Source organism: Elaeis guineensis, chromosome 12, assembly GCF_000442705.2.
Source record: "Elaeis guineensis isolate ETL-2024a chromosome 12, EG11, whole genome shotgun sequence".
Classification (NCBI taxonomy): domain Eukaryota; kingdom Viridiplantae; phylum Streptophyta; class Magnoliopsida; order Arecales; family Arecaceae; genus Elaeis; species Elaeis guineensis.
Genome location: NC_026004.2, coordinates 16,079,584 through 16,101,368, shown reverse-complemented (window position 1 = coordinate 16,101,368; position 21,785 = coordinate 16,079,584). Strand labels below are relative to the sequence as shown.

Here is a 21,785-nt window from a genome sequence, read left to right as displayed (position 1 = left end):
CCATAAGCAACACAAGCATCAGTATTCAGGATGTCCTGCACTTAGGGACAAGCTTCAGTCCTGGTTTCTCAGACAAACCTGTAGCAGCCTCCAAGAGGACTTTCTGGTAGTTATGAAATTATTTGTTGTTGCATCATTGTCTTGACTTGGATAACATGGTTTATATCTTTCATGGTTTTCTGAAAGTGTTATGAGTTTATATACATACATGCATACATACATCCATACATATAGATATAGAATATAGATATCAATGTCAGATTCCAAACCTATCAATTGACATCATTTATCAACTTGTGCACTAGGCATGGCCTAAAGATCAGTGGTGGTCTAATAGAAGGATTGTTCAGTCTGGACCATGGGACTACGCAAGGCTTTCTTTTCAATTCTCAACTTCTGGTCTTTGCAATACGTATGTATGGTTATCAGTGTTCAGTATGTTTGCATCGAAGCATATAGTTCAATCTATAAATTGACAGCCACCATAAGAGATTGCTTTTGGAAGGGACTACTTTTGAAGAGGCGGTGGAACAATAAATTGCTACGAATCTATGAAATCTTTCTTTCACCCGACATCATGGTCCTTTAGTCTCTCTTTTAGTGTAGGACTGGATTGCCAGCGATGAACGTAAAGACTAAAGATCAGATCTTCCACTTGCCCCTCTTTAAATCATTTGGATCAAAAGTTTGGTTCCAACTTTTCTTCCTACCTACTTTTTCCTACCATTCTGCTGCCATCAACTAACCTCTCCTACTTTGTAAATGCTTGTGTCGTTGTTTGTCTCTTCAAGCCTTTGGAAGCCATGTAGAATTCGGGTAAGATCAAATCAGCCACAAACTTTAGCATTCAGTGGAAGGTCAAGCTTGAGCTGTTTTTTAAGAGTCAGGACCCCACAGGTCGCTCACACTATTTTCATCTTTAGCGCTAAATAAAAGGCATTCAAACTTTCCCCATGGACTTCCCTTTCTATCTCATCCAACTCCCTCCTTTGTTGTTCCCTTCTCCTTGTCCTCAGCTTCTATTCGTCTTGTGGGCTCTCTCCTCCCCTCCTTACTGACCCACGCACACAGAGCTTGCTCGGCACGTCGGAAAGAGGGAACCCAATTCCCATCCACAGCTGTCACCATTTATGATGACCTCGGATTCCAAATTCTGTAGCGTGCATCTTGGTTGGCTCCGCCTGGACCATCCCCGTTGCCTTTCCTGATCGGAAGTGGGTCACCTCATCCAAACCATCCCCATATCCATTCACCCATCACTCTCCTTCTTCTTCTTTTTTTTTTTTTTTTTCAATCGGCATGTGGTTGAGCCGACTGCACAGAAGAAAAAATTCTCTCAATCCATTCAATCTGAATATTTCAAAAAAAATAATATTTTTTTTATAAAAGTAAAATTTATATCCTGATAATAAAATTGAGATACATAATTTTTATTTATAATGGATCGAATATTTTTCTGATAGTTTTAACGTGACTCACTTTTTTAAAATAAAAATAATTAGTAGAAAAGCTAAAGTTCTATAATAAATTGACCTTAACTTTTATATTGATTAGTATTGTTCCGTCTAATTTTTTTTAGATTAGGAGATACATCTAATCAAAAATTTTTTTAAAAAAATAAAATCAATTTAGTTATCATCTAGGATCCAAATGATGGAATTTGGATCAAAAATCATATAGTATATTTAAAAAAAAAAATGTATCATATGATCAAATTATATCTTTCAAAAATCTATCATATAATTTAGCTTTTCGATATGAAATTTTTTACTCTCAAATCTTATCCAATCCTATTTCTAGTGCCAATATGATCCACATCAAATTCAATGACCCGTCTGGATCGACCGTGTAGGTGCCGGTTGCAATCTTTGACCGCCACCTAGTCACATCCCCACCACCGCCGTGGCCCATCATTAGAATTTGTGGCTCTGGGTACATATATAGACGCCGGCAGGTTCCGTTGACGACGGGCACTATATGCTGCATGGCCTGAACCAAGTGGGAGGCGGTGGAAATATTCTCTCATCCTTGTCGAAAGAGATGCTTTGCATGGAAACTGAAAAGAAAGGCATCATGGTTGAGCTCTGATCAATGTTCAATCCATCTTGCGGCCCTGGTTCTTCAATGCAGGTGCAAGGACGGGGGAGGACATCCTTGTCGCCAGCAACTTGGAACTTTTATGCTGCCTACTCTTCAACCCAACCACTTGCTTTTTCACCCCCTTTTCTTTAAACTTGGTCAGTCCTACATTGCATCTTTCCTCAGAGTTGATTGCAACCAATCATCCATCTGTTCTGTTATTGATTTTGGATTGCATAGTGGATGCTGCGACCATAACTTGGAACAAGATTCTAGGCTTTCAAGATCCTTGTCGGTAGACCATGAAAACCAGGAAAGGAAAGCGTTCTGAGGTAATTGCACCACTTTTAGTGTTATTCTACTAGGCGTTTGTGTCATTTGAGAGCCAATTAAGTACTGTTATTTACCATGTAGAAGAAGGTAATTCCCCATCTGAACAAAACTAAGCACTGATATGAGTATACATGTGGATGCAAACTTAGTATTTTTGTCATAATTTTGGAGTAGTTTTTTTGGCCATCGATTGTCATGAGGAAGTGGCTCAACATTAAGCCGAAGGTGTGTGAGTTCAGTGAAGATGAGGCCGACACTGAGAGCGAAGATGATGGTTTGTAGATTGATCTTTATTTCTCTCTGGCAATTTATATTGATGAAAGATAACTCGTTCTTATGTTTGTCGATTAAGAGGATACTAACTACTACTGTTCATTTCAATTGTTCCCAGACGCAAGAAACACTAGCTTGAACTCGTTCTTTGAAATCGAGGGGAGTAAACATGCATACCCAACTCAAGCATCAGGTACTGGCAGAAATTAAGTATAAAGATATCACTTGTAAAATCCATCTAATCTTTCTTCATCACAATTTTGATCTGGTATTACACTTTGCTAGCCTTGAATTCTGTTAGTACTCTGTTTTATATGCTTGGCTAAAGCTTATTGTGTTTCCTGCAGCATGGGCTTCTTGCATTATGGACATCCCTTTTCCTCTTATCCTTTCTTTTATTTTTAGAAAAAGATGGGGATGTACTATGGACAAATTGTAGTGTTAACTGGTTTTGAGTTAGTCTCAAATTTTAGGCCTTCAGCAACATAAATCATTTTTTTTTTAATGGAGAACATTACATGTTACAGTAGATTTATTTGGTTCCAGATGCTTCCTCCTCAAAAATAATGAAGGACCTCTCAAAATAGAACCGAGCACTGTTAATCATCATCTGCAACATTATAATTTGCTAGAAAATAAAAATCACACATATTTTACGCTATCTATGGATCATGTGAAAGCAAAATTGACCATTTCATTGGTATGATATCATGTTGCAGCTTGATCTATAGTTTAGAAATATCCAGATTAGCGGAAATTTGATCTGTATATTTTAAAATATTTAGATCAAATCTACAGTTCAGCATTGCCAATTATATAGTTTATACTATGTTTGTGTTCACTGACTACTTTTCTACTGCTCATTTTTTAGCTTGATCATAACCAAGAGACTTCATTGTTTTTGACTAAGAATTATTTGGAGCCAAATACTCTTAGAAGCATCCTAGCCTAACTCATAGGAGGAGATCACAAATGCAAGTATTGCATATTTTTCTGTTTTTCTTTTGGTCTCGATGATGCTATAGAGAATTATGAGTGATGAGATGAACTGAAAGCCTTCCCCTTGCTCTAAGTCTCAACTTCCATTCTGCAGTGCTGGTTCCATAAATAGTAGCAAGAGTCTTTACATGCTTTTCATATGTTTATCTTGAGTGATGTTGACTTTATGTGTTAATATACAAAGATGTGAAGTTATTTATCTAATTTGTTGTGACAAATCCTGGTGCTCTGGGCTAGCAACAATCTTTACTAACCAAGATGCATACTACAGAATTTGGAATTTAAGATCATCATCATGATTTAGAAGCAATTCCAATTTTCCTTTGTTTGAGATTACTTAGTAAAGTTTTTTTTTTTTTTTCAAATGTTTTACAGTGTCCATTGGACTCAATTTATAGTGGATCTTGGTTTGTCACCTTACTTTGCTTTGATCTATTTTACATCATAGTTTCTAACTCTTTAGGAACACAAACAAAAGGAACCTTGTCAAGACGTCAGAGAAGAAAATCAGAAACTTTGCGTGTTCACTATATACGTAAAAAGGATGTGAGGTTTGGCTCTAACATACATTGATTTCATCATGTTCTGTTTCTGAAGTATTATGAAAAACTATAATGTTTCAGCTATTACAATGAATTTAAATAAGCTTTTATAATTTGCTTGGTGATTTGTCTTGGTAATCAATAGGGTGATGATTGGAACATGGAATGTTGCCGGAAGGGTCCCAATTGAGGATCTTGAGCTTGATGAATGGCTATGTACCAAAGAACCGGCTGATGTATATATTCTTGGGTGAGTACATCTTCATGCTATTGAGTTTTTCTAAATCTTTCCAAGTAACAAGTTTCCACCTTTTAAATTGCACTGCTGAACTGTCATTACACAAGGTGAATATCAATACTGTATCTTCCAGTTGTCTGGCTGTTCCCCAACTTAATATGATAAAAAGGATTACCAAACCTACATAGTAAATTTTTCCTCCCCTAACCACTCCTCATTTCAGTTTGAGTTTCATTCTTGTGTGTATAATTTAGATCCGGCTTCTATCGGTCATCTTACATGTCATCTCATTCTGCAGTTTTCAAGAGGTGGTCCCTTTAAATGCTGGGAATGTATTAGGACCTGAGGATAATAGGCCAATTCCAAAATGGGAGGCCATTATTAGAAGAACGCTAAACAAATCTTTACAACCTAAGACATTATGCAAGAGTTTCAGTGCTCCTCTCTCACCGGTTTCAAGGTCTTCAGCTCCTGGTGTTGGGAGCAACAGGTCTGCTCAGCTTGCTGATAATGGTTCCTTCAAAGGAGAAAGTCCAAAGGAGCTAATGAAGTTGGAGATGGGGTTACAATGGGACAGAGTTAATGCTACCAATGGTGCCAGTAAACTAGACTGGCCTGAATGTGCACTAGATACGCCATCACAAGCTTTGACTTCTGGATCAAAATTGAGAAGAGTCTGGAGCAGCTCTCCAAGAATTGGATTTGATTGGCTAGAGGAATCTCAAATTTGTGAGTCTCATGATTTAGCTGTGAATGTTGGATTAAAACGAGTTTACCATAGCTCAGGGAACCTTGGAATGCTGTGGTCAGAGCAGCAGGAGACATCTGATGTTCTTAATTCATTAAATGATGTTCCTGACATGATTTCTGAAGAGGAAGATTCTTCCTCAGTAAACATAACAGACAAACATGATGTCAAAAATCAAGAAGAATGTTTAAAACATCGAGCTAGATATGTGCGCATTGTCAGCAAACAGATGGTTGGTATTTATATTTCCATTTGGGTGTGTCGAAGGCTAAGGAGACATGTAAACAATTTGAAGGTATCTCAAGTTGGTGTTGGACTTATGGGCTACATGGGAAACAAGGTCATTGCTCTCCTCCTTAACAAACATGCAACCATGTAGAAGATATTGACTAATTAGATTAAGCATCAGGTTCCGCTATTAGTGAATGGATTTCATGGTTTATGATGTAGGGTTCGGTTTCTGTCAGCATGTCTCTTTTCCAAACTCAGTTGTGCTTTGTGTGTTCTCATCTGACATCTGGCCATAAGGTGGGGGATCAACATAAACGGAATTCTGATGTATATGATATCTTACAGCGCACTCGATTTTCTTCTATATTAGATGCTGAACAACCACAGACAATTCCATCACATGAGTAAGAATGTTATTTATGTCACCTTTGCTGCCATATAGTATTGCTTGGTTGTACTCTTCTATGTTAAGTTTATTCTCTCTTACTATACACCACTTAGAAGTTTATTATGTGAAACTGATCTACCCATTCAGAGTTTCAGAAAACTCCTTAAAAATTGTCATGATAAAAGATTATTGATGGCTCTAGATTCAACCTAGGTCGGAGAACGATGCTGTGATATTCTCTTTGTATCAGGGGAAGTTCTTGTGTAGCCATTATATTCTTTATTTGGATCTTGTTTTGCTACTTTTTGTTGTTGAAATTTGTTTAGCTCATAATAGTATCTTCTACGATCTGTATGAATGATTTTTTTTTTTTTCCACTTAGATTTCATATAGCATTATACTTTGATGTGTCAGCAATTTGAAAACAATTTCTTGGCGTTAAATGGCGTTCATGCTTTTTCTATTATGCTGCAAATCATATTTTTCAAAGGTTGTGCCTGGAACATGAATAAAAGGAGAACCATTTCAAAAATATTTACAATTTCTCACCCAAAAATATTATACATTGATATCTTTTTCAATCTTTTAAAACAAATTTTTAATAGTCGTTATACATTGTTCTTATATGCAATTGGTATGCATCCATTTCTTCTTTCTTATTTACATAGCATTTATCATGTTTAATAAAAAAATTAGAGGACATAAATTTATTATCAAACCGATCAAATCATCATGACCTATATTGTTATACTAATATTCAATAAAAATGTAAAATCCATGATAACTGCAAAGTGTATGTACTGGGTATCTTTTGCCAATGTATGAAAAATATATAACCAATTGAGGTAGACTATTCCATACTTACGCAAAATTGACCACGGATGTTTAAATGACAATCTACACTTTTGATAATGATCTCAGCATCTAAAATAATTACATGCCAAAAATTTTGTTTTTTGTAAATCATTTATGTATTCATCAAGTGGATGCAAAATGGTTAATATAAATGTTGTAAATATGTTAGAATGCAAGATAGGGCATGTAAGTTTTAGACTCAGTTCTGATTTTTTTTTTTTTTTTTTTTTTTTTGTATTGAATGGAAAAAATTCAGTATTCATTATAATCTGCAAGTTTTTAAGAAATATGTGAACCAAAAATGCAACATGTTAAAGACCTTCTAAACCATAAATCATATGAAAACATTTTGAGCCATTAAATCTATCAACTTTTGAGTCACTACACTTAGGTAAATGACATCAAAATTATATGATTTTTGTTTCTAGGTATTTTATATGTTATATTATCAATGGCATGGATTGTCATTTAAAATGCTCAGATTTGATTTTGCACTGCATGCATTGAGGAACAAGCTGAAGTGTAGGGTAGCAAGGTACGCCATATCAATACCAAGCCCTATACTAGTGTCATCCTATACTGTGTCAGTATGTTTGATACGGGGGCTGGCTTGGCATATCAAGTATCGGTACATCTTCCGTACAACATACTAGTACCTAATAGTATGGTACGGTATGTTCCATACTGCTCGATTCGGTACAGTATCACGTACCTTGTAAGATAGTCTTTGTCTCCACAAACATGAAACAAGTTGATCAAAGATCTTGGATGGTACAATGTGGAAAGCATATACTGAAGTATTTTATGGGGAAACATTGGAAAGAGCAGTGATAGTCTTGAACAGTTGAACTAGTTCTGGCAATTGGTGTTTAGATATGACCCATAAATGTTTTCTCATCTTTGCTTCAGATTTCTTTAGGAGCTAATGAAAAGGTAAAAGGGAAACCACAACCTCAACAACTTTGATTTCACATTGGAAAGTCTGCAAACTAGGGAGGTGTTTCTATATCTAGATCTCTGTGCCGGTTACATAAATTCTATCTTGAGGGTTTTGGTTGATTAATCTTGTCAATTCTGCAATCTTCTTGTTGCTTAGTGGCATCTCTCTTTTCAATCACTTATACAAATATATACTATTATAGGAACCCTGGGTATCTGCAACTCCATTTACTAACTTCCAACACCACCCTCTTCCCCCCTCTATTTGTGGCAGGGCATATGCTAAATACTAGTATACCAAAGTGTTGCATTTTGTCTCTGGCCCTGCGTTTTTTATCTTTTTTCCCTCCAGAATCACAATTTCATAAAACAGCATGCTTCGTCGATCTCATTTGGTTTAAGGTGTGTTTTTGTGGCCAATTAGTAGCTGTTCTGTCTCCTTTCCTCCTATAGTTAATGATGATGTCACGCCCCCGACCCGAGATTTGAATCGAGGGTCATGGCAACCGCCGCATACTTATAGAATACTTTTTCCATAAGCATGCAAGGCATCTCATCATGATATCTTCACAAACAGTTAAATAAATTTTTCTTCATTCAATAATCACACCTTGGTTCAAATAACAAATCAAAACTAAGTGTTCAAAAGAAAGTAACTGTCTGACAATGTCAATACTAAAAGCAAAACTAAAGGTCTTGAATCAATTCTAAGAAAATCCTAAATCAATGAGTTAACTCCATCTCTAATCGCTCTCCCAACCGAAATCCCGCATCATGCTAATTTTCTGGATCTGTAAGAAAAACATAAAACTTATCATGAGCTAAATAGCCCAGTTAGCAGTGTATACCTTTAACTGAATAATCAAGCAAATAATACTATGCATAACAATTCAATATGTAATTTCATGAAATCATATTCATACTGTCAATCATATTTAGAAGTCAATTCATCATAATTTCCAATTATGCTTTTCTTCTTAATTTCATCAATTTCTTAAATTCTTCTTACCAACCATGACTATGACCACATTATCCCTGTGGCAGGGTCATAATACCGCGTATCTGCTTGCGGTGGGCTGCGAATCATCTGGCAGCCAAGTCCTTTGGAACCGCTGGTCTAACTGGCGGTTTTGTCGCTGGTCTTACTGGCGACGTAAATCCTCAGGACAGTCAATTGCCAACGTATATGCCCCCATTGGCGGAGTCCTCAACACAGTCAGGTTGTCAATTTCATATTATCTTCCAATTCATATATTATTTTCAAGAATAATAAAATTAATTGATATTCAAGTCAAATCAATTATAACATTCTTTGAGATCATATATCATCATAATAATTGCTCAACAAATAACTTCAATCATAAATAATTTTCTACAATTAACTTTCATCATAAATAATTTTCAGCAATTATTTCAATAAATAATTTCAATCGCAAGCATGCATAAATTTAATTAATTCATAATATACCAGATAAATTCAGTAAAAGTAAACACTACTTACCTCAAAAGAAAGTCCAAACTAAAAATTCTAGGGATCTCGAAAATCCTTCTCAGAACCTCAGCCTCTTGGGACCTCGTCGGAGAGAAAACACGGCGAGAACCCAACTGTGCCCGCGGCTCTTCTTCGGGAAAATCGGAGAGAAAAAGAGGGGAAAAGAGTCGATGGATCGATTCTAAAGAGAGGGGGTCTTCTTATAGGAACTCCTAGGACTCCGAGGGGTCTTAGGAGTTCGATTCTTGCTCGGATTTAGCCGGAGAAGGAGACTCCTATCGGGAGTCTTCTTCCCGGTTCTGAAATCCTCTGTTTCCTGTTTTTTTTTTTTTTTTTTTTTTTTTTTTTTTTTTTTTTTTTTTTTTTTTTTTTTTCGTTTTGGGCTTTGTGGGCTGTAATGGATTTGGGCTATAAAATTCTTCACCCCTAAAAAGAAATTTCGTCCTCGAAATTTTTCATACCTGTAGTCTCGAAGAGCTGGGGATATTTTTGCTTCATTTCTTCCTCTAGCTCCCAAGTAGCTTCTCTTTCTGAATGTCGACTCCACTGTACCTTGACATAAGGAATGTTGCGACGTCTCAGCACCTGTTCTTTACGGTCTACGATCCGTATCGGGTATTCTTCATATGTTAGATCCTTCCTGGCTTGTACTGGTTCAAGTTCCACGATGTGACTTGGATCTGGTAAGTATTTCTTTAACATAGAAACATGAAAAATATTATGTACTCCTGCAAGTGAAGGGGGTAAGGCAAGTCGATAAGCCACCTCACCAATTCTTTCCAAAATCTCAAACGGACCCACATATCTGGGATTCAATTTGCCACGAATGCCAAATCTTGAAATTCCTTTTGAAGGAGATACTTTGAGAAACACATGGTCACCGACTTGAAATTCTAATTTTCGTCTCCTGTTGTCTGCATAACTTTTCTGTCTGCTTTGTGCTGCCCGAAGTCGTTCTTTAATTAATTGAATCTTCTCGACTGCTTGTTGAACAAGTTCAGGACCCAATATTCTTCGCTCACCGACATCATCCCAGTGAATCGGTGATCGACATCTTCTACCATATAAAGCTTCGTAAGGTGCCATACCAATGCTAGCCTGATAACTGTTATTGTAAGCGAACTCAATCAAAGGTAGATGCTCATCCCATGAACTTTTCATATCCAAAATACAGGTTCTCAACATATCTTCTAAGATCTGAATAGTTCTCTCTGACTGACCATCAGTCTGTGGATGAAAAGCTGTACTGAAGTTCAATTTTGTTCCTAATGCCTTGTGTAAGCTCTTTCAAAACTGTGATACAAATCTGGTGTCTCTATCCGATACGATGGTCACTGGAATTCCGTGTAATCTTACAATTTCTTTCATATATAACTTTGCTAGTCGTTCCAAGGTAAATCCAACTCTAATTGGAAGAAAGTGTGCAGATTTTGTCAATCGGTCCACAATCACCCAGGCTGCATCATTTTTACTGGGAGTCTTTGGTAGTCCAGTTACAAAATCCATAGTGATATGTTCCCACTTCCAAACTGGAATATCAAGAGGTTGAAGTAGTCCCGCAGGTCTCTGATGTTCAGCTTTAACTTGTTGACACACCAAACATTGAGCCACGAATTGAGCGATCTCTCTCTTCATATTATTCCACCAGTATATTTCTTTTAAGTCTCTATACATCTTGGTACCTCTCAGATGAACTGTATAACCGGTCTGATGTGCTTCCTGAAGTATTTCATGCTTGAGTGCTGAATCATTGGATACGCAAATCCTGTTTTCGAACCTTAACGAACCGTCTTCATGTATCTTGAATTCAGATTAAACACCAGCTTCTACTGAATTTCTTATTTTTATTAGTTGTGGATCATCATTCTGGGCAACTGAAATTCTTTCAATGAGTGCTGGCTGAACCCTCATATTGGCTAACCGTACTGTTGAGTCATATATTCGGATGTCTAATTTCAATTTTCTTATATCCTTTAACAATTGACCTTGGTGTGTGATTAAAACTGCCAAATTTCCCACAGATTTCCTACTAAGGGCATCAGCAACAACATTAGCTTTTTCCGGATGATAATGGATTGTTAAATCATAATCTTTTAATAGTTCTAACCACCTTCTCTGTCTCATGTTTAATTCTTTCTGTGTAAAAATGTACTTCAAGCTCTTATGATCTGTAAACACTTCACACTGCACACCGTATAAGTGATGTCTCCAAATTTTTAGGGCAAAAATCACTGCAGCTAATTCCAAATCATGTGTCGGATAATTTTGTTCATATGGTTTCAGTTGTCTTGAGGCATAGGCTACTACCTTACCATGTTGCATCAATACACATCCGAGTCCCTTTTTTGATGCATCACTATATAGTGTAAACCTTCATCTCCTGTTGGTATAGTAAGGATAGGGGCTGACACTAATCGTTATTTTAATTCTTGAAAACTCTGTTCACAATCTTCAGACCACTCGAATTTAACCCCTTTTTGAGTAAGACGAGTCAAAGGTGCAGCTATGCGAGAAAATCCTTCTACAAATCGTCTGTAATATCCTGCCATTTCCAGAAAACTTCGAATCTCAGAAATATTTGTAGGTCTGTTCCACTGCATCACAGCTTCCACTTTTGCTGGATCCACAGAAATTCCATCTTTAGATACGATGTGTCCTAAAAAGGCTATTTTGTCCAACCAAAATTCACATTTCTTAAATTTGGCATAAAGTTTTTCTTTCCTCAATATTTGTAGTACACACCGTAAATGTTCTTCATGCTCCAATTTACTACTTGAATATATCAAGATATCGTCAATAAATACTAGACTAAATCATCAATGAATACATCCGAAAATTCATTTACGATAGGAATATCCTGTAACTTCAATTCATCATGTTCTTTATTCTTTATTGATACTAGGTAACCTCTACATCCCTTTCTTATCATCTGTCTAGCTTGTTCAGGTAAAATAATACGTGGAGGGGTGGTTCCTATACTTCCATCAAAACTAAAAGTTAATTCTCCCGGTATGTGAAAGTTCACTCTCTTTCCATGACAATCCACAGAGGCATGATAGGTAGCCAGCCAATCCATTCCTAGAATGACATCGAAATCATGCATATCCAGGATCACCAAATCTGCTGGTAATTCTCTTTCTCCTATCTTAATACTACAGGACTTGCACACACTTTCGGTACTCAAAATACCACCAACTGGTGTCTCAACATATAATTTGGTTTCCATGGGTTCACAACCTATATCATGCTGTCTAATAAAAGTAGTGGAAATAAAGGAGTGTGTAGCACCAGAATCAAACAAAACTGAAGCATGAATACCAGATACAGGAATGGTACCTGTCACCACAGCATTGGAGGCCTGAGCATCTTGTTGTGTGAGGGCATAGATTCTTCCTTGAGTTTTCGGTCTTTGACCTCCGTCCTTTGCTTGTGTTGATCTATTTTCGTCCATCTGCGGGCAATCTGCAATCTTGTGTCCTTTCTGGCCACATCTAAAACACGAACCAGTATTCCATGGGCAATTAGAAGTCTCATACTCTCTTCGGCCGCATCTCGAACATTTAGCTGCCTCATTCTCACGATTCTTATCAGTTGCTGGCTTCTTTGCTGGAATCTTATTGTTCTGGTTTCGTCCTTGAGTTTCACTAAACCTATTTCTCTTCTTCTGATTCCGTTCACGCTCCGTATGAGCTTCATTAGCTTCTCTCTCAATTATTAGAGCTTTGTTCACAACTGAGGCATAGGTAGTTAGCTCATAGGGTACAACCTGTCTCCTGATTTCTGTCTTCAGTCCCATTTCAAATTTGTGTACTCTGTCTTGCTCAATCTCAACTAGTCTCGGAACATATTTGTCTAACTCCGTGAATTTGGCTTCATATTCTGCAACGGATCTGTTACCCTGTCTCAGGTGAATGAACTCCTGTTCTTTCTGTATTCTGACACTTCGGGGGAAATACTTGTCAAAGAATTCATCTCGAAATCTCTCCCAAGTGAGTGGTATCCCATCGTGCTCATATTTTTGTTCCAGTATACGCCACCAGTTGTATGCCTCACCTTGTAACAGATATGCTGTATAGCGGATCTTCTCTTCATCTTGGCATTCTTGCACGGCGAAGGCCTTCTCCATTTTCATAATCCAGTTATCTGCTTCTTGTGGCTCGATGGTCCCTTTGAAGGCTGGAGGGGCTAGCTTCTTAAATTCGACGATATTGTTTCTTTGCATCGGATGTTCTCCATGTCCAGGTGCCGGTGGAAAATGCTGATGTGGCTGTGCATGTTGTTGTTGAAGTAACTGTTGTTGTGTTTGAACTACTCCGATCAGAGTTTGCATTAGTTGAGTCATGTTCGGCTCCTGTGCTGTCGGAGTATTTCTGGTAGGATCATGGATTCCCTCCTGCTGAGTTGTACCGCTGTTTAATTGGGGAGTATTATCGCCAAGTGGATTTGATGTCCCTCCTACCGTTCCTTGAGTATTCCTCGCTCGTCGCGGAGGCATATTGACCTATGTTAGATTTGAGATAATAACTTATCCTTAATAAGGTTATAACTTGTGACAAGTCAAATCATAATTATCATAACTTAACCTTTCAATATCCTAATGTCTACCCATTACTCACTTTATTCTACATGTCTCTATCTATCTACTTATGCTCTGATACCATATTAATTGTCACGCCCCCGATCCGAGATTTGAATCGAGGGTCATGGCAACCGCCGCATACTTATAGAATACTTTTTCCATAAGCATGCAAGGCATCTCATCATGATATCTTCACAAACAGTTAAATAAATTTTTCTTCATTCAATAATCAAACCTTGGTTCAAATAACAAATCAAAACTAAGTGTTCAAAAGAAAGTAACTGTCTGACAATGTCAATACTAAAAGCAAAACTAAAGGTCTTGAATCAATTCTGAGAAAATCCTAAATCAATGAGTTAACTCCATCTCTAATCGCTCTCCCAACCGAAATCCCGCATCATGCTAATTTTCTGGATCTGTAAGAAAAACATAAAACTTATCATGAGCTAAATAGCCCAGTAAGCAGTGTATACCTTTAACTGAATAATCAAGCAAATAATACTATGCATAACAATTCAATATGTAATTTCATGAAATCATATTCATAGTGTCAATCATATTTAGAAGTCAATTCATCATAATTTCCAATTATGCTTTTCTTCTTAATTTCATCAATTTCTTAAATTCTTCTTACCAACCATGACTATGACCACATTATCCCTGTGGCAGGGTCATAATACCGCGTATCTGCTTGCGGTGGGCTGCGAATCATCTGGCAGCCAAGTCCTTTGGAACCGCTGGTCTAACTGGCGGTTTTGTCGCTGGTCTATCTGGCGACATGTCGCTGGTCTTACTGGCGACGTAAATCCTCAGGACAGTCAATTGCCAACGTATATGCCCCCATTGGCGGAGTCCTCAACACAGTCAGGTTGTCAATTTCATATTGTCTTCCAATTTATATATTATTTTCAAGAATAATAAAATTAATTGATATTCGAGTCAAATCAATTATAACATTCTTTGAGATCATATATCATCATAATAATTGCTCAACAAATAACTTCAATCATAAATAATTTTCTACAATTAACTTTCATCATAAATAATTTTCAGTAATTATTTCAATAAATAATTTCAATCGCAAGCATGCATAAATTTAATTAATTCATAATATACCAGATAAATTCAGTAAAAGTAAACACTATTTACCTCAAAAGAAAGTCCAAACTAAAAATTCTAGGGATCTCGAAAATCCTTCTCAGAACCTCAGCCTCTTGGGACCTCGTCGGAGAAAAAACACGGCGAGAACCCAACTATGCCCGCGGCTCTTCTTCGGGAAAATCGGAGAGAAAAAGAGGGGAAAAGAGTCGATGGATCGATTCTAAAGAGAGGGAGTCTTCTTATAGGAACTCCTAGGACTCCGAGGGGTCTTAGGAGTTCGATTCTTGCTCGGATTTAGCCGGAGAAGGAGACTCCTATCGGGAGTCTTCTTCCCGGTTCTGAAATCCTCTGTTTCCTTTTTTTTTTTTTTTTTTTTTTTTTTTTTTTTTTTTTTTTTTTCGTTTTCGGCTTTGTGGGCTGTAATGGATTTGGGCTATAACAGATGATGATCATTCGTGCATTACCTTCTTCGTGCACTTTAGAGCTACTTAGAGGAGATTGAGATATTAAATACATGGGATGCAATCTTCAGGAGATATGAGGACAATTAAGTCAACAAGAACTTATAGCAGAATAAAAATCATATAAAGCAAATCAACCTGTCTAATTTAAGAATCTAAAAAACTCAAGCAGAGAGCGACCAGTGAGTAAATTCTCCTTTCACTCATTATCTAGTTCTGTGTTTTGATAACTTTTCTGTCAAAAACTGATGGGAGACTGGGCCTTTTCCAATGGTTACAGCCGAATTTTCTGGTTTGGAGACCTGAATTATCGTCTTAATATATCGGATGCTGAAGTAAGGGAACTTGTTGCTATGGAAAGATGGGATGAACTGATGAACTTTGATCAGGTGATGCGATATAATTTGCTATCTTCTAGTGTTTCTTATAGTGATGAAGTAGTTTGAGTAAACATTACGACATGCTTTCACGAGACCGGTCTTTTTTGTCAGGCTAACAAGAGATTATTGCTTGTGTGCAAATGTGACAGCTAAGCAATGAGCTAAGAAAAGGGCACATATTTGATGGATGGAGAGAGGGGCATATTAATTTTCCACCTACTTACAAGTATGAGATTAACTCAAATAGATATGTTGGAGAAAATGCTAGAGAAGGAGAGAAGAAGAGGTCCCCAGCATGGTATACTCTCTCTCTCTCACCCTGTGTGTGTGTGTGTGTGTGTGATATTGCATAAAAATTAAAAAGCTTCACTCTGTAAGTCTGAATCACTAATACAGCTACTGTTGGAAAAAGATTTATTTGCTCCACCGTCATCAGTTTAGCTATTTCCTTGCTCAACAGCATGCTTAAATTTTGCTTTGATATCTACAAAGCTATCTCCCAATCATGTAGCTGCTTACTTATGACAGTGCCTTTCATGATCATTCAGGTGCGATCGTATTCTTTGGTTAGGGAAGGGCATCAGACAGTTTTCATATTGGAGGTCTGAGTTAAGTCTCTCAGATCATCGTCCTGTTAGCTCAATCTTCTTGGTTGAAGTTGAAGTCTTTGACCAGCGAAAACTTGAAAGAGTTCTAAACTTTACTAGTGCTGGACAACATTACACAGAATGCTGTGAAGACAGTGGACTAATGATGCAACATAGTAATCATTGATACAAGGTAACATACAGACATGCAAATACATGCTCATGTAATGTACAAATTCTTTGTTGTCTTGAAGTTATTCTTCATAAGAACAAACAAGGGGTTTCAGTACTTGCTTGAGTCAATCAAGCTACATATTCTTTAGGAACTTTTGATAGCTAAAACATGTTCATCAATGTGTTACATCTTTTCATGTAGGGAAAGCTTCTCCTCAGGGGCTGTCTTTTTGACATGGGAAAGCCCTTAATCCATTCCAGAGCGCCTTAAACTTCAAACCTGACAATTTTTAATGCATTCGATGTGATGTTCATAAGACTGTTGGTCGATACATGTAAAGCACATGGAGTGAAAACAGCAAGTTTCTTCTGACAGGTGTCTAGATATAGTTTGCACTCAATGCTAAATTAATGCCATGAAAAGGAGTACAGTTGATCAACATAATAATCAATGAGGGGATCATCTAGTGAAGACATAACTTCAGACTTCGAAGCATTGATCAAAAACATCATTCCCTTTGAGCGTGTCAAGCGTCTTCTGTATGCATTGTATTTTTCTTTCTGAGGAATGATGAATTTCTTGGATTAATATAGAGATAATGATGAGAAATTTTCGTGTCGAGAGATTTGACTTCTGCTCAACCTATATATACAATTGAGTGCAGGCTCCCCAGCCAATAGTGGTTTTAATATGTGGAACTCTTGTGTATAAATGTTGTTCATTTGAATGATGGAAATGCTGTCCTCCAAGAGGTAAATGAAGAAGGCAGTGAAACCCAGTTGTTCAGGGAACCAGGGGACAAATCTGCATTGGGGCCCTAAATCAACAATCCAACCTGCCATAAATTGCATCAAGAACCAGATTTTCTGGGGTAGTTGCAGCTGCACTTTTTGAATAAGTATAACTTAATGGCTGCCTAATAGTGAGGGATGTTTGTTGGCATGGATCAGAAGCACAAGGTGGCAGAGCAGAAAAGATTTGTTTCAGATCATTAGAGGCCATTTTTTGTCGCATTGCTGCAACATTTTTTTTCCCCAGAAAGGCTGCACAAAACACCACCATTTCAGAAAGTAAAAGGAATGACACAAAGGTCAGGTATAATCTGAAAACGGGAGAAAAACAGAGAAGAGAGGAAAGGAAAGGAGTAGAGAGATGGAAGCCTGAACCCCAGTTAGCCCAAAGGCCCCAACTCAGTTAAAAGACTGGGATGGTCCTCGATACAACAACACCCACCAAAATCCCCATTAAGTCTCCCCAAAGGCTGGCACATGCTTTAGCATTTGATAATAAGACACACATGATGGCAAAAGCTTGACCATCCTAACTACTGCCATCCATATTTTGTTTCTAGAGGAATAAAGAAAATTCACTCATCAGAAATGATATGGTACACCTAGGTGGACCAAAAGTTTCAATCTGCCAAAATCCAGCCATTTATTTTCCATTAGATGGTAATCCACCATCCCTAGTATGTTTCACTAAACCAACTCTCAACATTCAGAACTTACCAAAAAAAAAAAAAGGGATAGTAGATATCCTTCCATCATACATGTCGCATTTAGAGTTCGAATTTAAGCCATATCTGAGTTCAAAGATTGGCCCACCCAAGTCCGGTCAAGCCTGCATATAATGAAAGACAAAAGAATGTAGTATTATAGGACTCAAGATAAGGCAGTTGCATGCACAAGAAAATTGGTTGAAGTTGGTATATCCTCTCAGACCATCTCTCTGTTAGTGGTTGTAGAAAATGACCTGAGGAGTTTGTAGAAGCAATAGACCAAGATAGAATGATAAAGGCCTGCATATATGTAAGCAAGTCATACCAAAAGCCTCCTATCTTCATGAAGATTTCAGCCAGTATCAAGGTTCTCATGGCAAAGCTTCTGGTTCTGTTGTTGCTGTTGATTTCTAATTTAGTAGAAGCATCTGGTGAGCTCTCTCCGTACTACTATGAAGAGTCATGTCCCCTTGCAGAGGAGATCGTGAGGCAAGTCGTCACAGAAGAAGTTTACAGAAATCCAAGGATTGCAGCCTCTCTTCTTCGCCTTCACTTTCATGATTGTTTTGTTCTGGTTTTAACTCAGACAATCTTAACTTCTATCTTTTTGTCTCACTAGTGAGTGAGATGGTGACAAAGAATTGCTATTGCAGGGATGCGATGCTTCGATTCTTTTAGATGATGCAGGTGATATAGTTAGTGAAAAAAATGCTGTGCCAAACCTGAATTCTGTGCGAGGTTTCAATGTGATCGACCGAGCCAAGGCTGTGTTGGAGGAAGCATGCCCATTAACTGTGTCATGTGCTGACATTCTTGCCATTGCAGCTCGAGACTGCGTCCATTTAGTAAGTTCTCAGATACCATATATATGTTGACAGGTTTATGGTCACACATGAATTATCACTGGCAGAAGAGCTCTGCCGCATGCCCTCATCATGTTAGAATTGGATCATAAAGTACCACATAACTGTGAAACATTAGATTAGATTTGGGACAGATACAAGAAGATTTGAAGATGTCATCTGGTGAGACAGACAACCGAGTTGGCTAACTTCCACTAACTGTCATCCAGGAAATTGTGCTATTTCTCTATATTATATGGTCTTACATCATCTATTCTGCATGCAGTAATAAGGAGTTTTGAAATCCTTGGAGTATCAGAATATTGATCGCCTGCGAAGTAGACTGGACTCTAGAAATTTGAAGAACCAGTTGAAGTGTGACATAAAGTTACTAAAACTTTTCTTTTCAACAACAAGAAAGATCTAGAGAAAAGGATGAATGCCACCAACAATCTAGTTCCTAGTTTTGTCATTCATTTAGTTCTAGTATCATGACATTATCAACCACTGTATATTACTTCAGGCAATAATTTGCTGTCTTGAAAAACTATACTTTTAGCACAATACTGATTGAATCTTAACCATTTTTAAAAATTTCTAAACTGGATATAAACGCCAAAGAGCATCGAACATAAGCTTATGTGTGTAGACATGAGTTTTCATTATTGCCCTATCTCTTTGAATTTTATAGAGAGGTGGTCCAAGTTGGGAAGTATACTTGGGGAGAAAGGACTCTCTGAAAGCAAGCCTTACTGCAGCGAACCAGATGATACCTGCCCCAAACTTCACACTTGCTCAGCTAATTTCCAACTTTAAAGCTCAGGAACTTGACATAGTAGACTTGGTGACTCTCTCAGGTACTAACAAGTTTCACCCTCTCATTCTGTATTACATCGATCATTCCCAAGTAATAAAACTAAAGTACTTTCGAAAAAATCGAGGTACTAACAAAAATTATTAAATTCCCTGAAACATTTAACATCCATGAAATATTAAGCAAAACCTCTTAAACTACATGGTTTAGAATTAAGTAGCCTCGTTCCAATTTGTTATTACAGGCAGCCATACCATTGGAAGGTCAAGGTGCACAAGTTTCAAACAGAGGTTGTATACCCCACAAATATATCTAGAACTAGACTACCACCGTAGGTATTCAGTCTTCTTTAGCACACTGAGGTCCATGTGCCCAGCATCAGGCAGGGATAATGCTTTGGTTCCCCTTGACTTAAAGACTTCGAGGAGGTTCGATAACCAGTATTTCTTCAACCTCCTTCGAGGAAAAGGATTGTTGCAGAGTGACAATGAGCTTGTTTCTGAAGACCCAGATGGTGAAGTGCTGAGCCTGGTATGGGCCTATGCATCTAATCAAGAACTATTTTTCAAACACTTTGCAAAGTCAATGATAAAGATGGGGAACATCAACGTACTCACTGGAGATGAGGGGGAAGTCCGGCATAACTGTCGATATGTGAACAAGTATTACCATTGAGCAGGAGATTAAACAATAGCAAATTCCTATCAGTGGATGAGTGTTGTTTTGATGTTTATATGTACTACAAAGGTGTTATTAACCTTGTTGTTGCAATGGATTTAGTGGTCTACCCAAATGAAACATGTTGAGGCTGGTTCATGTTATATATGACTAATGATTGTATATGAAATATGGAAAGCTGTGATTTTTCCAACTGATAAAAGAATAGTTTATATAGGTCATCGTAATTTGGTATATTCTCTCTTCATTTTGCACTTCTTTGTTTCTTCTATAATATGCAAGGGTATTCATTAAAGATTCAGGATCCTCTCTAGTTCCGGATAGAGGCCTCACAGGCTTCAAGACCAGTAATGGCAATATCCCGTAACCAAAATGAATATATCTTTAACTACAATGTCCTCTTTAAACTTAAAGGTCTCTAATTCGTTTTTATCACTAGATAAGAGTTAAAAATCCTACCTTTTTGGCTTGCTAATTTCTATAATTTTCTTAATTGAAATTTGAAAATGACTAATATCATCCATCAAAGAGATTTAATTTGGTGAGATTCATCTTTATCCACATTTTTTCAAAACATCTAACACACAACAGTTCCCCCCTACAAATGTTTTCTCTTCTTGGTATGATAGATCTTGGTCGGCATTGAGATGAGCCCAATGTACTTCTTAGCTTGTCATATGCTAGGTCCTCCCCCTGGAAAAGGGAAAGGAATAGGCGTATTATTCTCCTGGAAAGCTAGGTCCTGAAATCATGTGCCATATTGAATCTTTTCTAAATATATCTTTTAACAATCTTATATACTTTAATTTTATTTTCTACTTAATTTTGCTGGTAAAACTTTGAAGTATAACTCATGGAACAAGTTAGAACCTCATCGCTTCATATGTCACCAACCATCAACATCATCAAACCACAACTTAGTCAAGGAAAAAGCTTCACAGTACTACTCCAAAATACAATAGTTTTTTGCATGCAGCACCACCTATTATATATCAATTGCATATAGAGAGTTGGAGACTCGTCAAGAACAATCTTATTTCAATTTTTTTTCAATAAAGTATTACCATTTAGTCAAGTTTCTTTCCATGCCTCAATCTAACTTATTGGAGCTTTGCTGTTTCTCCACACCACCATGTATGAAAAGATTTACCACACTCAAAAGCTTCTTAATATGACTTCCAGTGAGAGAAGTAATCTATCAAAGCTTGACCTAACATACGTTTGATCAGGCTTGGCCTGGTTTGACTCAGTTCAAGCTTAATCAGGCTTATATTCTAGTTTCTAATGTTTGCCATGAGCAAGGTAAACACCAACATCCCAACTATATTTCTTGGAATTCAGAACAATGAAGCCAAATATTCATAGCAATTAAAACATTCATAATAACATTCATAACAATTAGAACATTCATAATAACATTATAGCAAGTGGAGATTCATCCAGTATATTGATTTAATAGTCTCCAAATATATCAGCTGATAAGATAAGGGCCGGCATGAATAATAAGGAGGTTTCCAACAATCAGCACTCAAATGACACATAAAGCAATATTT

At 37.2% G+C, this 21,785-nt stretch overlaps 2 protein-coding genes across 7 annotated transcripts; both read left to right on the top strand.

The window, feature by feature from the left end:
* The first annotated feature begins 1,762 nt into the window (after positions 1 to 1,762).
* Positions 1,763 to 17,077, top strand: LOC105054920 (type I inositol polyphosphate 5-phosphatase 2). Of its 6 annotated transcripts, none has more exons than XM_029267581.2 (12): positions 1,785 to 2,237; positions 2,349 to 2,411; positions 2,587 to 2,686; positions 2,804 to 2,878; positions 4,148 to 4,235; positions 4,372 to 4,476; positions 4,763 to 5,552; positions 5,663 to 5,847; positions 15,539 to 15,647; positions 15,788 to 15,936; positions 16,187 to 16,418; positions 16,602 to 17,077. In XM_029267581.2, the coding sequence occupies exons 2-11, from the start codon at positions 2,382 to 2,384 to the stop codon at positions 16,410 to 16,412; spliced, it is 1,857 nt and encodes a 618-aa protein (XP_029123414.1). In that variant the 5' UTR covers positions 1,785 to 2,237; positions 2,349 to 2,381; the 3' UTR covers positions 16,413 to 16,418; positions 16,602 to 17,077. The 6 variants fall into 6 exon arrangements, with proteins under 6 accessions (XP_073102766.1, XP_019709428.1, XP_029123414.1 ...); XM_019853868.3 differs by having other exon boundaries at positions 1,786 to 2,237; positions 2,320 to 2,411; XM_073246662.1 differs by having other exon boundaries at positions 1,786 to 2,411.
* Positions 17,078 to 17,228: 151 nt separating this feature from the next.
* Positions 17,229 to 20,903, top strand: LOC105054919 (peroxidase 20). Its single transcript, XM_010936564.4, has 4 exons — positions 17,229 to 18,472; positions 18,552 to 18,743; positions 19,432 to 19,597; positions 19,799 to 20,903. The coding sequence occupies exons 1-4, from the start codon at positions 18,188 to 18,190 to the stop codon at positions 20,227 to 20,229; spliced, it is 1,074 nt and encodes a 357-aa protein (XP_010934866.2). The 5' UTR covers positions 17,229 to 18,187; the 3' UTR covers positions 20,230 to 20,903.
* Positions 20,904 to 21,785: the final 882 nt, after the last annotated feature.

Bases quoted from the DNA above. Each gene is read 5' to 3' on its own strand.
- LOC105054919 (XM_010936564.4), top strand. From the start codon at position 18,188: ATGATAAAGGCCTGCATATATGTAAGCAAGTCATACCAAAAGCCTCCT. The intron at 18,473-18,551 runs GTTTTAACTCAG...TTGCTATTGCAG, and splicing joins TTCATGATTGTTTTGTTCTG to GGATGCGATGCTTCGATTCT. The intron at 18,744-19,431 runs GTAAGTTCTCAG...TGAATTTTATAG, and splicing joins CTCGAGACTGCGTCCATTTA to AGAGGTGGTCCAAGTTGGGA.
- LOC105054920 (XM_029267581.2), top strand. From the start codon at position 2,382: ATGAAAACCAGGAAAGGAAAGCGTTCTGAG. The intron at 5,553-5,662 runs GTCATTGCTCTC...TTTATGATGTAG, and splicing joins TGGGCTACATGGGAAACAAG to GGTTCGGTTTCTGTCAGCAT. The intron at 15,937-16,186 runs GTATACTCTCTC...ATGATCATTCAG, and splicing joins AAGAAGAGGTCCCCAGCATG to GTGCGATCGTATTCTTTGGT.